General features: G+C 46.3%; 1 protein-coding gene across 11 annotated transcripts in view; it reads left to right on the forward strand.

Moving 5' to 3' along the window:
• Window positions 1-20,808, forward strand: part of Exd (PBX homeobox extradenticle) — a 50,886-nt gene that overhangs the window by 15,340 nt on the left and 14,738 nt on the right. For all 11 annotated transcript variants that reach the window (XM_071714946.1, XM_071714943.1, XM_071714944.1 and 8 more), the window contains one exon: window positions 15,962-16,215. In XM_071714946.1, the coding sequence (XP_071571047.1) occupies window positions 15,962-16,215 (254 nt within the window). The remainder of the gene's footprint in view (window positions 1-15,961; window positions 16,216-20,808) is intronic.

The raw sequence follows: 20,808 nt of genomic DNA on the forward strand, positions 1-20,808 counted from the left end.
ACTCGGGATAAGCCGGCGAGGAAAGGACCGGCGAAAAATCTCGGAAACTCTCCGCGTATCCGGTATGCATGAGGTGGAAAACGTAACCACGGTACCATCTTGTTGATTCCGACATTTTTACGCGAGGAGGTTACCGGAACGGGTCCGCGCGACCATCATCTTCACGGAGAGTCGGTCGGGGTGGAGGGGGAGGCGGTGAGAAAAATTGTCACGGCGAAGGATTTCGAATTCTCGCCGCGTAAGGAGTCTGCGGCAGCAGAGCCAGCCAAGCCCTCCTCCCCCCCTCCCCCGTATGTGCATGCATTATGCATGCACAACGGCGCTGTGAGAAAAATGTCTTGGCAGCCGCACAGCGCGGGGTGGCTGCCTTGTCTCTATGTATGCAGCGTTACTAGCCGGTATACTGCATGCAAGCGCGTACGTGTCGATACCCGGGGGTCCAGATGCGCGCAACTTCGCCGCCGCGGCGCCGCGCCGGTCCTCTAATTGCGCTAATAAGATTTCCTAATGACACCACGTGTCATGTAACGTGTTAAAAAATCATTTCTCTTCCTAAAATCAATCTCAAATAGATTAAAGTAACGCTCTTCACAATCTCGATAATGGTTTCAACGTCGCCGAAATTTCATCTTTTTTCGACATACTCTTCGTCATTAGTAATATTTAATTAACGCATCGTTCTTGCTCGCTTTCTGGAACGCAATATTCGAGAAAAGGTACGTCAAGCCTAGAGAAAATAAGAGATAAAAATCTGTCGGGATTAAAGCTGAAAAAAAAAGACGAGCTATGGTCGACCGAGTCACAATAATGCGTCTTCAGCTCCATCCTCGATATTTCCACCGACGGTTTTTCCACGATTTGATATTGAGCGCCTTGCCCTCCCCCTCGACGAAGGTTTCGGTGGGGATGAAGCTGAGCCGACAGTGGCGACCGTCCACCCTTCCTCAGGGACGGATTGCCCGCTTTGGCTCCTCTATGGGCTATGTCTGATGTCTATGGCTCCATTAGAGCCTGTATGAGAACGCGTTTTTTTCAATCTGTTGTCCCAGGAGAATTATACCTTTTTTAATCACATTAACATAAAGATTAAATTAAGAGTCATTGTAAAAAGCGCACTGTATGTATGCTCGTCGTTATACTTTACCAAATTTATAAATTTGGATGTATATTTAAAGATACATCCAAATTCGAATTTATGCCCCTATGAGAAGCATTCGCTACTTTCTAATCTAGAAAAGTAAGATTATTGAAGTTGTATACTGTGCAATTTATGGGTTAAATGTGGATAACGAAGTTGCAGCGTAGAATATCGCGAAAAGTTTCGTGCCAAAACTTGAAGCTTGGCCGGGCGATGTTTCGCATATAAGAGACAACTCTCTTCGTTAACTTGTGGAAACCGAAGAATCGTAGAGCCGAGGGGGAAAAGGTGAGGGTGGTTTTTCCAATGATGATGCACCGGCAGGAGATGTGCGTTCACGGCACCCGTGGGAGCCACCGACATGAAAACGAAACGCGAAGAAGACTCCGGATCCTGTCCATCCTTAAAAACAGGACTTCTCGAGTTTCTGCGTGAAAAATATCACAATTTTTAAACGTTCAATTTCTAAACTAAAAACGACAACTCTGGCGATAGTCACTTTCTCGATCTGAAGTCACATACACTGAGAAAAAAAAATCGTTGATTCAAAGAATTATTATTTGATTCAACTAAATGCAGCGGTCACGGGCTGTCAAGCTAACATTTGTTAATTCAACAAATATTATATAAAATAAAATAAAATATTTCTTGATATTACTCACGTATATTTGATTTAAATATATTAATATTTACATTAAACAAATCACACCAACTAAACGAGTTTAGTCAAATTAACAACATTTTTTTCTCAGTGTACGTAATCAAGTATCTTTTCACCAATTTTCTCTTTCAAAATATTTCATCGATGATGAACATTGAAATTATCTTTCACCGAAAAGAAATGTTGAATTCAATTATAGAAATCAAATCAGAGCTCAGAATCTAATCTTATTTTTAAAATGGCTTTTATTATTTTTAAAATAGATTTATATAATTTTCTAGAATTTTTTAGAATTAAAATTAAATGGGGTGTCACTGGATGTCACTGGATTGGAATTAGAATTGATATAGAGATATCTTTCCCGATTAAATTTTTTTCTCTCGTCTTGGATTTCGTTTCTGGCGCCACTGTGTGGAAAGAGCTCGCCGGAGGACCTTCGGGCTCTGATGGAATCCTAAATTTTAAATCGCCTGAAAGATCCCAGTCGGAAATTGAACCTTGACCTTTTCCTCCTTGACGACTTTCGATCTTTCTGATGGGATTGGTCCTACGGTCGTGAGCGTGCGTTGGGAAAGCACCATCGTCGTTAGGTTTTATCGCGAATGTTTTGGCGTCAGGTATAAAGTGCGTCTAGAATAATTTCACTAGTCACACTCTGCGGCCGCGGCACGTAAAGGCTCTTCAGTTTTATACGTCGCTCAGCTATAAAGTTGCGATTCGATGCTGCGGCTAGAGCTGACATAATCGGAGATACTTAAACAAAAATATTTTCACTATAAATCGTATCCTATCGATATTAATAATTTTATTCATTAAAACTACGAGATTAAGTTTAAAAACGGGAAATATATCGATAGTTTCACAGTTTCGGAGTATCATTAGCGTCCCTCATGGCTCCAGCTGGCTCATAAATTCGCCAGAGAGAACTTCCCACGGGTCTCCGGAGAAGCGGGGGCCCGTTCAGAATTACATCGCCGATATTTTCGCTTCGCCGACACCGCCGCCGCTGCCGCCGATGACGTTTCCGCGACACGCACGTCGCGGCGAAAGTTGCTCGGCGACGGCGGCGGCAGCGGCGACGACAACGACAACGACGAAGAAAGAGCAGTAACGTGCCCCTTCCTCGTGCACACTGTTCATTGACGTTTATGCGTTTGCGCGCGCGTTACACGGTACGCGGCTGCCGCCGATGCATCCGCGCGAATGCACTCCGGAGATTTTCCAGGCCAAGTGCCTCGGCGTTATCCGCGGGGATGCACATGCCGTAGATCATGGTGTTTTCAGCGTCCACATACCTATACGCGCGTTTACAAACGCGCGCGCAGACAGACGCAGACACAGGCACCGTCCGTACGCGGAAACGCATCGAGTTATTTTCTGACCATTGCCTCTCCTCGCGCGGAGTGCGCGTACAGTCTGGTTCATCGCGTGCCGATACGCGGGATACAGGACGCTGCGCCTTTATTTACATATTTTCTATATTAATTCCGTAGTTGTGATCTTTTTCGTCAACAAGAATTCGGCAGCGTGTTTCTCTCGTATTCGAATGCGAAGCGACAGAAATTCATAAGTGATTCATCAGACCAGACACTTGTAATCTAGCAAATACATTCCACGATCAAACTTGATCCGAAGTGAAAAGTTTCTATCTAGATTTTTTGTTATACATTTTTTTTTTATTACGTAAAATGAGTATTTTAATTTGTTTAATTAATATTCCTTACGTTTCTTTCATCTCTAACACCTTTCGAGAACACGCAACTGGACTCGTTTCACTTGAAACACTCTGTATATACAACGCACGTCGGTCTGTGGCTACATAGGCATTGACTCGTTGCATACATATACACGCGCATATACACACGCACACGCGCACGCGTATACCGGGTGGCCCGAAAGTGGCGTTGGGTCTCGACGCGGGAGCCACTCGATCAATACGCCACGTTGCCTCCTGCGCCTCCACCCCCAGAAACCGTCGGTGCACCCCCTTCCACGCCGCCCCTGTCTCTTCTCTTTCTCGTTCTCTCTTTCCCCTCTTTCTCTCTTTCTCTCTTCCATCCTCTCTTCCATCCACCGGCTACCCCTCTGCACCGTGGCCGACGTGTTCGCCCACCCCCGGGAAGAGGGACGATACGGTGGAAACGGGCTTTCGGCCGGCCCGAAGACTCGGGAAGGAAATACTCCGCTCAGCAGAATTTTTCGACACGCGCTTCTCGTGGACTATGCAGAAAAAAAAGGTAAAAAAAGAAACTACGATCCGTTCATTCGCGAGAATCCCTCTGGAAAATAATAACGTTATTCCGCGAAATATTCCCGCATCCCGATTTTTCGGGAAATCGCGAGAGCGTAAATCTTCCCAAATAATAAAATGTAACGCGCGTGCGGTGATGTTCCCGAAGAAATTAATATCCTCGCGCTCGCGCGAGTCGTCCCGCCGCGATTGCACCCTCTCCCGATTTTCGCCGTAAATGCGTTATTATCGATAGTTATAGTTATCTCGATCTCGCATTCCCGCATTATATTTGCGCTTATCGCGCGCGGGATGGATACGGTTAGCCGCTAAATAGATCGGCCACCCTCGGTGATCGCGGAAATCCTCTCGGAATTTCGCCGGATTCCCCGTGTGTTATTTCCGATACCGACTTTATTATAAGCTCGCTCCGTGGACGCTCCCCGGCGCGGCGGTAGCGACGGCGGCTTATCGCGTGAAATAGAAACGGATTGAGTCCGTTCCTGGTCAGTTTTCCTGGTTTTCCAGTTTGTCGCTGAGGGTCGGCTCTTCTGCCAGGCATAAACAAGGTTATAGAGTCATTAGGCGTTATGGACCTGTTTCGTCGTCGGCGCGGGGCTTACACCGGAGAGAGAGAGAGAGAGAGAGAGAGAGAGAGAGAGAAGTCGGCGCGCGTAGGCGTTTTCCCGTCGTGTTTATTTAATCGATTACCGTCGCCGTTGAATTTTACAGTGCCTACCGGGCGAAATGTGCCTCTTATACCCCGCACTCGTAAACTCTGTTACAACGCCGATGTTCCATCATCGACATTACGATCGGATCGTTGTGATCTACCGCGGGGCGGTATAAATAGACGTAAACGTGCGAGCGACCCTGTTCGCTTTTACACGGTGAATATTTTTAACACACCTAGTGTACAATATTAGAGACCGGCGCTAGAAACCTAGAAACTAGAAATGTTTCTCCGAATACGTTTGGAAAGCACAACAAATATGTTTGCTGCTTTCCAAAGGATTAATAATTAGGAGATGAAACGCGAAATGACCTATAATTATCGTTCAACGCGATACTTTATGTACGCTGTAAAGGTCATAAAGCGCGAAAATGTTTGTTTTTTTTTTTCACGCGCTCGTAAAGATCGACGCTATCCGGTTCATTTTGCCGAACGAGGCGAGGCGACCGAGGGGGGCGGGGACGGGCGAGAGGAAGGGTGGGTGGTTGGGGTGGTCTTCGGGATACAGGATACGGCACTGACCATGCGTGCGAAGGGTGTTTCCACCCTCCATGGACGAGGCCGCGCGGGAGCAGAAGCGGGCGGGAGGGCGAGGGAGGCGAGGGGGGAGAGCACACATTCGGTACACCTGCGCTGTATATTGCGGAAAAGCCGGACTTGCCAGGCAATAAGAATTTCTTTCTTCATCCCTCGCGCGCCTGCCCCCTTCTCCGCGCCCTGTCGACATGCAACCCTTTATTAATACCCCCTCCCCCCCCTCCTCTTCTCTCTCGGCCCGCTTCTCCTTCGCGCCGCGTCTCGTCGGTGAAGCACCACCTTCGACCTTTTTATCTACCGCTTCTACTCTCTCTCTCTCTCTCTCTCTCTCTCTCGTGCCTCGCATTGTCTCGCAACAATGTGGACTCGGAGTCTAACTAGTTTCGCTGATACGGGCGCGTTAAAGCTGCCCTCGGACGAAAAAAGAAGGCGGACAACACGCGCGGGCTCCGAACCCCCTTTCGTCTTTCGTCTCGCGTGCGCGCGCGGCTCTGTGAACTCTGCACCTGTGTACGCGCAAGTTCCGAACCGGAGTCTATAGAGTCGCGACGGCAAAAAGCGAGGGAAGGTCTCTCGCGCGACTTGGTGAACGCGAATAACGAGTTCGTTTCACGAGCGCCGTCGTTCTACCGTCGTATACCGTGGTAGGTAGTAGAAATTGAAGGGAAATTCATGAGAAAGAGGTTTTACGCCGCCGAACTCACCAAGTATTCTTAGCTCGACCGTAGGCGTTTTCGCAATCGTTCGTTAATTACTCGCCGGTCGCGTACCGAGTGATTTAATTCCCGAGCGCGCGGAGCGCGCCGCGGGGCCGTTCTTCTCGCGGTTTCCGACGCTACGCGAGCCGTGGTGTGCCCTGCTGTTATTAAGCTATTAAAAAGTCTGGTTATCGTTAGCCGCGAGGTGTACGTGCGCGCCAAGCCGAGACGAGTCCTCGAGGGTTCCTCGAGCAGGAATGCCACTTCAATAACGAAGCCGAAGCGCAGCCGCGGGGACGGGGGGCTTAATTTGCCTCGAGACACCGCGCTCTCGCTCTCTCGTGTGCACTCTCCTCCGCGGTACATATATACGTACATACTTATGTATATACATGTGCATACATGTGTACGCGTAAATATGTGTGTATGTACGTATCCTAGCCGGATGCCTTCCATAGTTATACACCACTGCGCCTGTCTCCCGTTGCCCGGCACCGCGCTCACGTCTCGTCCCGCGTGTAAGCCGGAGAGCCGCGCGCCGAGGTGCGTCCGTGTGCGTGCCTAGTGGTGCCGTACACGCCGGGGTACATAGCACGCCTAGACCATTTTGCAGCGTTCCTGCCATTCTAACATCCGCGTTTCATTAAAAGATCTCTCGGCCCGACCTCTCGGGCTCCGCGCCGCACCGCCTCGCGCGGCATAACGACCGCACGCTCGCGTTAAGACGGACCCCCCTCTGCACACTCGGTGTCTCGGAATCCGCGTTCCTGCGGCGGCGGACATCGGTCCCTCGGTGATCGTGTCGCGGCATCGCGTTTAATACCGTAAGCTTCCTTTCATGGAGGAACGCGATATGTACAAGGAGCGCGGAATAAATCGTAACCGCGATTCATAAGGTTCGCTTTAAATCGCCTTCGGATTTAAAATGCAACTCGCGAATTATTCATTCGGATTATTTCGCTTCTAAGCGTATTACACGCGCGGAGATTGTATCGCATCATTGTTTCGTATCTCGTGACGATATCTGCCATGACGTTGGCTTGATGAATTAAGATAAGCGCCACAATCTCCTTATGCCTCCAAAGCGCGACGTATTATCACGCTGGATGTTTCCGTTTACATTTTTGCACGTTATTGTGGGGCAAAACACGTAATCGAGATCGGGTAGTTCTAAGATCAATATACCGCGCGAACGCAGTGTCGCTGTGCAATCGCTTAGAAATTCATTATACGATAAAACCGCATGCGAGGACTATTAAACTTGTTGCTCTTCGGCTCGACCGTAATGGAAATGAACAATGCTTGGTAATACTTGAGGAACTGTACAGCCCAAGTTGCTAACGGCGTTGCGTTCTCAGCAGTACTTCAAATAGGGGGAGACCGAGGCTCGTTGGCACAAGGGGCAAGTTGGCATTGCGTTCCGTTTATATATTTATGATGAAAGAAACAATAGAAAAGTTATCACAAAATATCTCTTTTATGACATATGTACTTTTCCCAAAGTTTTATTTAAATCAAACGAGTATTACAATAAAAAGAGAGAAAACTCTGATTCAAGAGATGGCAAGTAAATTTTCGAGCGTTTCAAAATATCGTATTAGTGTTCTTCAGCTTGAGAAGTGAATCAAAGTGACGTATTATTAGTTAAAAGAAAAGTTTCGGTTACTATACGACATGTTATGTTACCGCGCGCGTATGTGTGAACATGTGATTTGCTACCTACAATGCTGATAGAAGCATATATGTATATTTATATATTTTAATATTTTTATATTGAATAAAGCTATATCTAAAATTAGTTTACAATTGCTTTTCTGCAACAGCATTTTACCATTTGATCATTACAAAATAACTTCAAAAGATACAATCTTTATCAAGAAGTACATATTTGCTATCTGTTTTGTATTTCTATTACGTTTTCATTAACTTATAAGTCCATATTATAATGTGGACTTGTCGTATAGTCAACTTACCCTACTATCGGCAAGCTGGCTATGCAGCATGTTCTTATTTCACTTATTACAAAGAAACTATACACTGTACAGGATCGTTCCTGGCATAAAAATGTAGAGAAATATTCTCTCTATCATATTAGTACTGTTTATTTATGATAATTCGTTGTTTAAAAAATCATGCCGAAATTGTGAAAACTGTGCCAACGAGCTCTGATCTCTTCTATTCTTTTAAATATTAAAATAATATCCATTGTCTCAAGTATCAACGTGAAACGTTTCACCCATGTGAAGTTAGTCCCCAACAATAAAAAAAGTAACTTTCTATAACTTATTCGATTGCTCATCGCTTGCACGTGTATGCACAATTCCATTTTTTGTTTGCACCTTAATAATAAACAAAGTTTGGCGAGAGGTCATTTACAGTAGCTAAGCCTGGAATTCAGTCAAAACCACTCAACAGTATTAATCAATGGAATATTTTGTTCGCACATTTACATATACATTTCGATTTTTCGTTTACACATTCTTAATAATAAAGTTATTTAAGTTGGGGGCTAACTTCACACTGGTCAATGTTTCGACCTATAGTATTGTAATATATGTATGACTGTATTTCAAATTATATTTATAACTCAAATTTATAACCAATTTATACCGAGCTGTGCTGTTCAAATTAATTTCAGTGAATTTGGGATTATTTTAGTCAGACATTTCTCAAAATTCATATCACAGAGTTTCGAGAAAGCGTTGCGCCTTTCGGCGACGTTATTACATGCGAATATAGCAAGACGTCCTTGCTCTTCTAGCCTGTGGGGTGCGCAAGAACACGCGCATTTCGTAGGAGGTTGGCGAACGCGAACGCGGCGTAGTCGGTAATGTCAGCGTAAGGGAGTTCAGAGTAATTCTTATCGACATTTACGATGTGTTTTACGCGATCAAAGCGAGCCGTAACAATTATTGGGCGATCTCGCGGCCATAAAATTTTATTCGACCCCTACGGCCACGGAGGGAGCCACCCTGCCGCCAATCACTCTCCATCTAAACGAACATTTCGCAATCTCTAGCTACAGGTCTTTGTTTCCTCCACGAGCTAGAAGGCTCAAGTATTAAGTAGCAGCCTTTCCAAGTCGCCTTCGAATTGATTCAACGGAGTTTTTATGAAATATAAGGTCCATAGGCAAAATTAATATCGTTGATAAATCCAACACATTAGATGTTAGATCAAGATGTCGGCGGTTTTATATTAAACGTATTATTTTCACGAGCGGCCGAGATTTATACTTCGAGGCAGTCGGGGAACGAGGCGCCGAGCATTCTCGGGAAGCATATCTTCGTATTGCACTTATCCCATCCAGGCGGCGGAAATCGATGGCCGCTAGCGATCGTTCCGGACACCCGGTACGTCGGGCGCCGCGCATTGTGTACATTTGGCCGCGTTTTCGCGTCGAGTTTTGATTTACGGGGTTGAAGGAGCACGGGGAGGGGGGGGGGGGCAGGAGAGCGGCCACGATGCGCGGGAACTCGGGAAGGGGGGACGAGTGTTCCGGCGGAAGTGGCCGGGAAAAAGGAGGAAAAGTAATAAAAGGGAAAGGGGAGGGTGGGTGGCGGTCGAAAGTCGGACGGGCGGAACATGGCGAAGATATGGTCGAGCGAATTCAAGTCGTAAGATAGAGAAATAGAGGAAGGAGAGGAGGGGGGGGGGGTCGAAAGAGAACAAGGAGGGTGGCGACGTCGATGCTGGGAAAAACATCGCGGAGCGTTGCGAGCGAAATACCATAGTTCGCGCGCGGGATCCTTTTTTGGGCGGCGAAAGCACGGAATTGCCGGAGCGCGAAAGAAATCGCCAAAAAGAAGCTCCACCCTCTCTCCCGCGAGCAACATAAAGCGGGAGATATACGCGCGAACGAGCGTCGAACTTCGCAAAACATTGTTTTCCACCGGCAGAAAGAGGAGTTTCTCGAGATTCGCCCGACCGAGAAGTCCCGCTCTCGTCGCCTCGGCACCCGGAACTTCCGCGTCGATAAATCCGCGATCAACGGGATACATCGTGAAACGAGGCGGCGCGGCGGCGGCGGAGGCGACTGGAAAAGTAATTCGACCTATTAAAACGCGAGAAAATTTTACTCTCACGAGGATGAGTATAAATATCTCGAAATTGTTCGCGCGTCGAATTACTTCATTTTGTTCAGTCGTTCCTACAGAATTTATTTTGCTATCATTAGAGCTGTTTTTATTTCGCGATTTCACTCTTGTGATCGAACCAGTCCATCATAGAAACTTTCGATAGAAAAAATGAGAGGTGACGCAACGGATTGCGCGTTTAGAACATTACACTGCTGCTCGAATTAAATCCGGGGAACAGGATATATTGGCTGGGATTTTGATGAAGGATTTTCCGCCGCGCGTTTATCGCGTGCGCGCGTTTTTTTTTTTATCTCGACATTCGAAACCGGCACGCGAGTTAGCGTCGCGTCACGTCGCGTCGTCTCGAAAGAGGGAGGACGAGCGCTCGAAACACGAGCCTGGCGTCTCGATTTCCTTCGTAAATCAGGAGAGCTCGGTATATTCTTACGGTAGGGGCGTCGATATCGGATCCCAGGGGGGCATATACACCATCGGCGTCTTTCTTCCCTCCTCTCTCTCTCTCTCTCTCTCTCTTGGTTCCCTCTCGGAGAGTGAGCCCCTATCGCCCGGGATTCACCCTCGAATTAAAAGAGCAGCCATCTCGGCCACCTTCCCTTTTTCCCTCTCTTCTCTCCCTGCCTCGCGCGGATTAGGGAATGAAGGCGTGAGAAAGGAGGCGAGAAGGTGAGGAAAACGGACGAAGGAATGGAATAGAGTTGATATTACGTGAAACGCTGGGTCAGCCAAATTAAATATATAATTCATATGGTATAAAGGTGGTGCATCCAGAAAAAAAAAGAACAAATTGTTATCTCGCACAAGTAATTTTAATAATTTTATCTCCTAGTTCCGCGCATATTTCTCAAATTCGCAAGTTATTAACTTTAACAATTGATAACGCTGTCGCTATCTCGCTTTCGCACGCGCCGAGATGCATATCTAAGTGACATCCTCGGTATTCTGACGTTCCTTCCACACCTCGTTTCCACGCCCGCGTTAAAATGGCGACAACGTCGTAGAGAAAAGCTGCCCCTAATCTCGCGAACGACGCCGGGTGTGCGATAACTCAGGCCATCCTGGCGAGTCTTACGACGGGGGTACCAACCGGCGCTCTTAAAATATGCAAGAGAAAGCGAAAGAGAGAGATAAAGGCGGGAGAGAAAGAGGAGGAGGGCCACGGGGTGGTCGGAATCCGCGCGCGCGACGAAACACAACCCTCGGGATAATTTAGATTCGTGAAGCGGAGCGAAGAGCAACAGAGAAGACCGGTGGCAGAACGTCGGCGGTGTGTATTGATCTAAACGGGAACCCGTGAAAGCAATTAAGATAAGGCACGGTAACAAAGGGTTGTCGGCTGCGCTACCCGCTTTTCGCGGTGGAAAACAGCGACGGAAGGGACATTGGACGGGGGTACAGATACATAGCGGATATACGTGAAAGAGAGAAAATACGAGGTCGATTCTCGCTGAATGTTGAAAGGCGATTGAAAAGCGATGTTTATTAGAAAAGCGAGCGACGGTCCAACCGATCAAACCGAGGTTTTGACCCACGAAATTATAAAATCCGCTTGTGATGCTTCAAGTCGCCCGAGCTGTTGATACGGTGCCGTTCGCACTCATTAAGGATGTATTGCACCTATTTTCAAAGCGCTACCAAGTGGATAAAAATTTGTGAGAATGTTCTTTTAGTCTTCCTGATGTGCTACAAAAAAGTAGAAACGAATCCACTAAACGGTTGCTGAGATATAACGATTTTAATTTTCACTGATTTTACACGTATTCTTATGGGAAGAGACGATTTTGGCGGATAAAACAGCTAAAAAAATGTTGAAGGAGCGCTACCAATATTTTGAATTTTTTTGTACATCTAGTATACGAATAGATGAAAATATCTGCCAAGTTTCAATTGTCTTCACTACACCGTTTTAAAGAAATAAATTATAACTTGAGATAATTTTGCTGTCGGCACGAACATCTCGTGAAAGCGCGGCAACGTCGCAATCAGCTGGGCAAGCGAATCATAACCTATGGCTGTGGCTGTCGCTACACGTATAGCTTTTCGTCGAGCGAGTCTTTTTTTATAAACTGCTTTTGTCACTATTTTGCCTTTCCACCGATAACTTTTCGTGTCTGACATTGTAAAAATGTAAACGAACAGACATAACCTCGCAGCTCGCATCAAGTCTCGCACTGTTTTGGTACTGTGCAAGGCTGCCAACCTACGTGAATCGAGTCATAGAGAGTCGCATAACAATGTTTATAATAAATAATATTCAAAATTATCGTTTATATGATACATATTTATCTTTTTTGACGTTATTAAAGTCACATTTGTTTATCAGCACTGCTGAATAATGTCTTTCGCTTTGAAATAATTTGACGTTATAAAGTTGAAATCAGGGCATTTTCACTGCCAAAAGTTTAGGCTCATAAATTACAAAAATTGCAAATAATACTGGAAAAAACATTTGTAAAGTAAAAAATACCTTTGTAGGAGTAAAAATAAGACTCCTACTATCATTTGAGTATCTTACATCTAGATTTACTATGCATTAGGCGTAGATATTCAAGTATTTCAAATTTCATGCACTTTTGTCTAAGATTGTACGTGTGATACATCCTTAAAGCTCGCTCGATGTGGATCCGGTTTTACGCAGAATATCTGCGACTCGCCATAATCGGCGGCGTTAGCGTTAACGTTAACGTATTATTTTTCAAGATGTCATGGTTTCCCTAATCGCTTGACCGTTTCACACGGCACACGAATTAGTCGTGCAATTAGCCTGCAAATAGGCTCCCTTCAATAGGGTGTTGTATATTAATGTACTTCATTCGCAAACGACCCTCGAAAACGAGCGTTACGTTTTAGCAGGCATGAGTCTATATACTGGGTGTCCCATATACAGATCCGCGCGTCGCACACGTGTCAATCGTAGAGAGAGAGAGAGAGAGAGAGAGTGGGAGAGAGAGGGAAAGGGAAAAGCAGGAAAATGTGGTAGAAAGACAGAGACGTGGGGTGTGCAACGAGAGCAAGAGCAAACGGCTCGAGCAGACCGTCTGAGTCGTAAAATGTTAACTGCTAGTAAAACTGAGTTTACGCGCTTGTAAGGACCCCCGCAGGAGGCTGCCGCCATCCCTGGCCCCTCTTCAGCGTGGCAGCACGCAGAGCCGCCCCTTACACCCCCTAATAGCCAGATTATTGCTCGTAAGCCAGTCACCCCCGCCGTATGCTCGCCTCCCCCGCAAGCACGAAAATAATTCCGAAAGAACGTTTAATTCGCGCGTTTTCTTATATACTCCGCTCTCGGGTACGTAAGGGGACGACGGAACACCGTCGCAGAATTTACATTACGAAAATTTCCAGTCATTGTAATACATGTATTCATACGTATACATTTGGTATCAATTTAATTCGCAATTCGGTTAGCTTTTTTATTTCTGATTTTTATTACAACTAGCACCACAGACGCGCGCTTCGCGCGCGCTATTTAGCTTTAACATTATGCTATTACTATTACACTATTAATTTCTTGATACACACAACTGTCAAAATATACGATGACAGCTGCAAATGAAGTAAGCGCAGCGAGAAAACCAATCAGCATCGCGGAAAAGCGGCAACAATAAATTCGACTATCGACTTAACATGCCTTTTTTTATATAGGATGGGAAAAAGATCGTAAATACAAGGATTATACAATTTCGTGGAAGACACGATTTTCGTAATAATTGTTTAAGGATGTCCATTATTGTGCACCATGGGTATTTTCCCTTTTTTTTTCTCAAGTGTCTTTTCCTTTTTTCAAACCATATTACAAGTCGCAAAATGAATGTTCATAAGAATTACCAATGGATTAAGAATGATATAATTTACTTTGTGGATTAAAAATAAATTTAATTTGATTAAAAATATAATTTAAAATGATTAAATCTTTCAATCCGAAAAAGGATTAAAAATAATATAATCTTTTAGATAAGAAAGAAGATAAACCTTTATTTCCTTAGAACGAGCGCTCGTATCAGCGATCGAAATTGCTTGGCCTTTTAACTTTCAATGGTGCAAGTTCTTCCGCATCGTCGTAAACCGACGTTTTATTCCGCCGCCTTCGGGCGAGCGACGCCGTCCAGAGGTTTTTCATTTTTAATTACCCACAGCGCCGTGAAAAGTTCCCGGCACCGCACGGAAGTTTTAATGGCCGCGTTGACTGTCGTTAACCCCTTCTCAAGTTGCCCGTGGAAGTGCCGCGAGACGTGCTACGATTTCGAAACTTATTTGACTTCATTTCCGGAACCCATTCGATTTGACCATACCTTCCCTCATCGCAATTCAATTTCTAACGTCATCCATTCGAAGAAATGTCTGAGGAAATAACGGATCAGCGTTTGCTTGATCCAGAAATAACGGAGCTATATCTCTCAAAAATACCGCGAATTATATTGCTTTTTTTCTTTTATAAAAAATATTTTCTGTGAATTGTCGCGAAGCTATCATAGCTTCAAAATAGCTTTCTAAAAATTCGGAAATTACACTATTTACGAACGCTTCAATGTCTTCCTTGGGAAAACGTTTCCCTGCCGCTTAAAATGGCACGTTCAATCTAGAGAACCTCCCTAGAGTCCTTGCCGAAGAAACAGAACTCCAGCCTCTCTTTTCGACCGGCATAATTGTTACACTTCGTATAAATGCATTAGCCCCGCGCATTCGTTTCACGCCTCCGCGAGTCCACGAAAGAATTTAAGTCTCGTTCGTTCCCCTTTTCTTCACGTCTCCGGGGACTTTTTTTCGCGAGACGTGGCGAAAAGTGGCGGACGAGAAAAGTTTTCAACGAATTCAAGTAGCGACTCGGGCAACTGCAAACGCGAGTTCATTCATAAAGTCACACCGCGACCAGAGGAATATAATAACTGACGAAATTATATCGTACTAGTTTTTGTGAAAATGTAAGAAGTGATGATAATAAAATATTCACAAAAAAAAGACTGATTATAAATATAAAATTTCATTTTCAAAGATCACCAATAAATTTTTTCAAGGTTCTTACAATACCTTCAGATATAATTACGCTAGTATTTTTTATTCCATCATATTCGGCCGCAATCTGTCAAAATTTTACGTCGACTAGACATAATCTTGCTACGTGATAAATAAGGTATATCTTGTACGATCCGTGCAAAGTTTACTCTTCTCTGACGGTGATTTCTCGTGACGCTTCGTCAAAGAGGCTGAGAGTTCTAGTTCGCTTGCGTGCCAACGTTTGCCTCGGGCGAGGGTGCTAACTGTTGAAGACGACAGGGTTACATCCTCGTGGTGGCCGGGAGCCTCGCGCGAGGGTGGCGGGAAAAACCGGAGGGGGTATACGAAAGGCAGTAGGGTATAGAAAGTCCCTCGCTCTGCGGTTTTATGGGTCGTCCAGCTCCATCATGCGCCGTAAAAGTACAATAAAACCGCTGTTACGCCGCGGAGAACTACCCGTTCTAAACCACTGCGTGCAACGGGCCCTTAAGACGAGAGGAAGGCTGGCGGAGACTCTTGGGGAGAGACAAGCCAGAGGCAAAATTGATTCTTTTATGATCGCGCGACCCTGAAACTGGAGTTGCTGCAACCCGTTAGACTTTTACGTGAACGCATGCAGATGTATTCTCCGATATGTCTCTGCCTCTTTGAGATTCTTCGAGTCAGATTAATCGTTCTCGAATAGTTAAAGAATAGAACGTGCGAGCGTAAAGTACAAAAACTACCAATTTGATTTTAAAGTCACAGTTCTGTAAAATTATTATTCTTCGGAAACTTAATTTAAAAAAATGGTCTTTTTTCTAACATTGTGTTTATATTCCCAGGAGGAGAATTTCAACTTTATCTCATGTGGTGCTTTCGTCTGTTTTCAGTTTTGTCACTGAGAAACACGCAAGAAGAAGAGCCGCCAGACCCGCAGCTAATGAGGCTGGATAATATGCTGATCGCCGAGGGGGTTGCTGGACCAGAGAAGGGCGGTGGTGCGGGAGCCGCCGCATCGGCGTCCGCGGCAGCTGCGGCCGGTCCACCAGGGCAACCGGACAACGCGATCGAGCATTCGGACTACAGGGCCAAGCTTGCTCAGATTAGGCAAATTTATCATCAAGAATTAGAAAAATACGAGCAGGTTCGTACAAAGAGAGTATTAAAAAAAATATCATTATCCCCGCGACGGCTCCAAATGTATTCGGTATGTTTTCGGGCGCCGCGCGCGCGCGCGCTTTTTGTACCAGATTTCCATCTCCAGCTCGCATAATGGACACTCGCGCGCTTACCCTCGCGAATTTAATCTTGATGAATTTATAAATACCCTGCAAACGCAAAACGGCCAACCGGGCCCATTAAGCCAAACGGGTTAAGTTTAAACTCGCGTATTGATTTTCGCAGCGCGCGGCGCCGCAGTCAAACATTTTTACGTTTGCGCGCGCGACGTCGCAAAATCCCCTCCCACTCCCACGAAAATTATTCATTCCGAGGAGAGAGCGAGCGAGCGAGCGAGCACGCTCGCTTTATGCAAATCCCGCTTATGAATATTATTCGCCGCGAGCTGGCGGCGCGGGCGGGCGGGGAGGAGGCCCCCCGTTATCGGCGCCGCCCGTATCGAGTATTGAATTCGGGTCGTGGAATTACATCGGTCGTTTTATTGTCGTCCGACTTTGCGAACGCGAAAAAAAAAGAAGGAGAAAAAAAAAGAGAGAGGTATAGAGAGAGACAGAAACGGAAAAGGCGAACAGTGAAATGAACTCGCGGCGCGTAAACGAGCGCCGTTACTCACCCTCGCCGGTGAGAACTCTCGGCGAAATGAAAAATTTAAACGCGTAGCCTCGCGGTTATCGTCGCGATCCGGGCGGCTGACAAATTTCGGCCATCCCGGCGCGCTATCAGCCCGGCTCGATTCCACCATCGATAATCTCTCCACTCGTGAAATTCACCGACGTCGCGCGTCGACGCGAATTTATCGTCCGCCGGCGATCTCTTGCGGTCTCGTTAAGGTATGCGTTTATAGCATGCGGCGAACCGGCGCGGCGCGGCGCGGCGCGGCGCGGCGGGATCATGGGCAGTCCGCGCGAGTCCGCGCGATAAAATGACCGATCGAAAATTTACGCTGTAATTCCGCGTAATTCGCGGGTATTAGGCGGTGATCTTCGTTAATAACGTGCTATTAAATCGCTGGTGAGATGATCGTCAGCAACATCGAGCGATTTCCACGACCACGTGCTTTCGCGGTCTTTTATTAAAAAAGAAAAACATCAATAATTCCCCTACGGCGTTATACGTGTTCTTATATGCCCACAGATCTTTAAAGAATACACTGAGAAAAAAATATAGTTGCAGTTATCACAGTTTTACTATAATTTTTAGTTATTTTCGGTGCCAACTATATTTTTATAGTTATTTTAACAAGGCGAATTATAGCTGACTCAATACTACATTATTGTTGTCATAGCTTTAACATGCATTCATTCAACTATATACATGGTTTTATACACTATAACCTGTGATGTATAGTAAGATCGTACTATAAATATGATGAAAATGACCATGATTGAAAAATTATGCATATAAGGTTATTTATTATAGTGATATTACAGTTAATAATATTATATAGCAATAATAACTATAAAAATAAGAATCCCAACCATAATTATTGTACTATGTAATTAGAGTCGCAAATACCAAATACTTTTCTCTCAGTGTATTGATGATCTTCGATTATAACAGAAACGCGTGTTCTTTTTTTTAATACAAGCGCTTAACGGCGACTAACTCGCAATCTTGGAGCGTTTTGCGACCGATCGAAACCGGGAGAACCGATAAGAACGGGGGACGTTATGCACCGCCCGAGAGAAACGACCGCTGCTCGAGTCGGGCCTCGGACAGGGCGACTCGCGTGCTAATGAACCGGCCCGCTCGCGCTAAGTAAAATCTCGCGTGCCGTACCCTGCCTGTGTATGTGTGTGTGTGTGTGTGTGTCGCGTGATACGCGGGTTCTTTCAGGAGAACGCAAATCACTGCGTCGAGATATTGCCGCGTTCGCCGCGCTCTGACGGAAATTCGACGATGTTATCGCGAGCGGTTTCATTAAGAATTCCCCCCCCCCTCAGTCGCTTCCTCTTTAAATCGCCGCCCTGACCCGGTCGCGAGGCAACTTCGACGCTGGATAAGACCCCGTAAATTCGACGAGAGAAGAATAAAAAGTTTCTCAGTCAATTAACTGTACTCGGACAAATGTTAATAAAAGCTTTCAAACGTATGTAATTAATTAATTCCAGTCCGATACACGAACTAAATGGTCAAAGCGCTTTCGAACGTTTGACAAAATTATTAGTGGGAAAATTTCTCAAATATTGGCTACTCCAAAATTGCGATGACTCTCGCGGCGCACAATTCTACTTTCAATTAATTTAATTTGAAATTAATCCGTCACGATTTAGGAACACTCGTGCGATGATCATCAACCCTGTCGCGGCTCAAAGTCGCGTGCGACGATTACAAAATCGCGCGCTCTCATTGCCGGTCATGTTCGCATCCCTTTTTCACCGGCGGGACAGATTACCGGTCATTCCGCTTGACATCCGCGCGTAAAAGCCCTTACATTCGCATGACGTCGCGCGTAATCGGCCATTTTTACCGTAAATAGGGCCCGCTCATCGGCCCCCACGCGCATAACTCTTTTTAACGCCGCTCGCGTTTTCGCCGGCAGTTTTTCCTGCCGCGCTCGCGTACGCCCGTTCCCTCGCGGATGTACATCCGTGTGCATGCACACACCGTGCCCACGTGCACACGTGTACAATACACGCGCGCGCGCACATGTGCGCGGGGCCGTGTGCTTTAATTGCCACACCCGCTTCGACCCCATATTTCACCGTGTGTCAGCGGGCTTGATGTTTCCCCGCGGTAAACACGCACAGCCCCGCACAGGTCCACCGGCGTTATTCGTCAGGGTCGGATTAAAAGGGCATACCTGTATTTTCGTGCAAAATAATTTTAATGCAACGCGCTTCGCCCCCCCCCCCCGTTCCTCCCCGTAATGCCGGGGTCTTTTTTATCCTCGCAGGTTGAAAGCCGTTAACGCGCATATCATCCTCTTTCGCGATTTAGAGCTAAACCGACGTTCGCGTCCGCGTGCGAGCTCACATGACCGGCGAGCCGTCGAAGTGGAAATTGCAGATTGCAATTCGTGGAAGGTGGCAATTTCGCGTTCTGCCGTCAGTGGAAATCGTAAACGATGATTCGCGACCGTCTTTCCTCGGATACGCCCTGGATCCGCCCCTGTAATGCGTGCCGGGCTCTCTTTGTAGCCGGCAACAATATGCACGCCGAACGGCCACCGAAAGCATATGCATTCGCGTGCACTTTGCGATGCAGCAGCTCGTGCGTGCTGAGGGGATGGTCCGCCGATAAACGGGGCCGTTAACGAGTTTTAAATCTTCCCCCCTCTCTCGAAGAGAGCCTACTCGCTTCTTTCCCTTCTCCTTCTTCCGTAATCTCTTTCTTAATTTCGAATGGACGAAAATGTGCCGTTTGTAGCTCAAGTTATACGTGAAAGTACTGCGAGAAGTAACGATAGTTTGTTAAACTCCTCCGAGAGAGAAAAAATAAGAGCCTCAATCGCACGGTATATTCAGTGGGAAAATTTCGCTAAAACGCGCGGTATAAATATTTCGTCGGATCCTAAAAAGTTCCGTAATTGGTTTAGTTAGCGGGGGCCCCGACGTTGTCAGGACAGAAAGTTCGGCCATAAGCGAAATTTACTATTCAAATTCGGTCGACTCTGCTGCATTAGGGTGAATGTCTGCCTGACTATGCAACATGGCGTGACAAGCACGAGAATAGAACCGCATCGGGTTTTACGAGATCGCGTGATCACCGCCAGCAAACATCGTCTCTACCATGAATTTCGTCGGTGCTGCACATGCCCGCCTTTATTTTATCCGATTCCCGACTCTGATTCCGAGCCCCCCGCGCGCGCTATCCCTGTATTGTATCTTGGAAAAAAGCAATGCACAGAACGCATCTTCCGGCGTTTACGGGAGGGGGAGGGGGAGAAGGGGCGCTTTTTACGCGCGCATAAATATTTTGTTTTACTGCCCGTGCGGCCGTGTATACCCGGTTCGACTGGTATGATCCACCGTAAATCGCATTATAAGTGCGATAGCGGAATGTAAATATCTTACGTATCCTTACGTAAGTATATCTTCCGAACTGTTGCCATAATTCGAGAAAAAAAAAACGATGGTACCAACGGGGTAATATTTTAACGAAACGGAATCGGAATAACTCGAGTATAAAGCGCGATATCTCCTACGTTCCTTTAAATAAACGAATTAAAACACCGCCGTCGGGTTATTTGTTGTTGCGAGAAGCGAGAAGAGGAGACGGTGTCTTGAACGAAAGCGCGTTCAGCGCCTCCCGGTGAAGCGAATTTTCTCACGGCGCTCTAATTTTACTGCGACACGCTCTATTAATACAGCCACGTACGCGTATTGCGAAAATATACATGTAGCAGAGGCGAGCATGCCCGGCTTCGCCAACGTTATGGAAATTCCGACGTGTGTATTGCTAAATATACCGGTGCGCTTTCTCTCTCTCTCTCTCTCTCTCTCTCTCTCTCTCTCTCTCTCTCTCTCTCTCTCTCTCTCTCTCTCTCTCTCTCTCTCTCTCCCCCCTCTGTCCCCCCCTCTCTCTCTCGCCGCAGTTGTTCCCGCGGTTAGGGAAA

This window comes from Temnothorax nylanderi, unplaced genomic scaffold (assembly GCF_030848795.1).
Source record: "Temnothorax nylanderi isolate EJ_2023f unplaced genomic scaffold, tnyl_v1.0 TNYL_tig0150_pilon, whole genome shotgun sequence".
In the NCBI taxonomy this organism is placed as follows: Eukaryota; Metazoa; Arthropoda; class Insecta; order Hymenoptera; family Formicidae; genus Temnothorax; species Temnothorax nylanderi.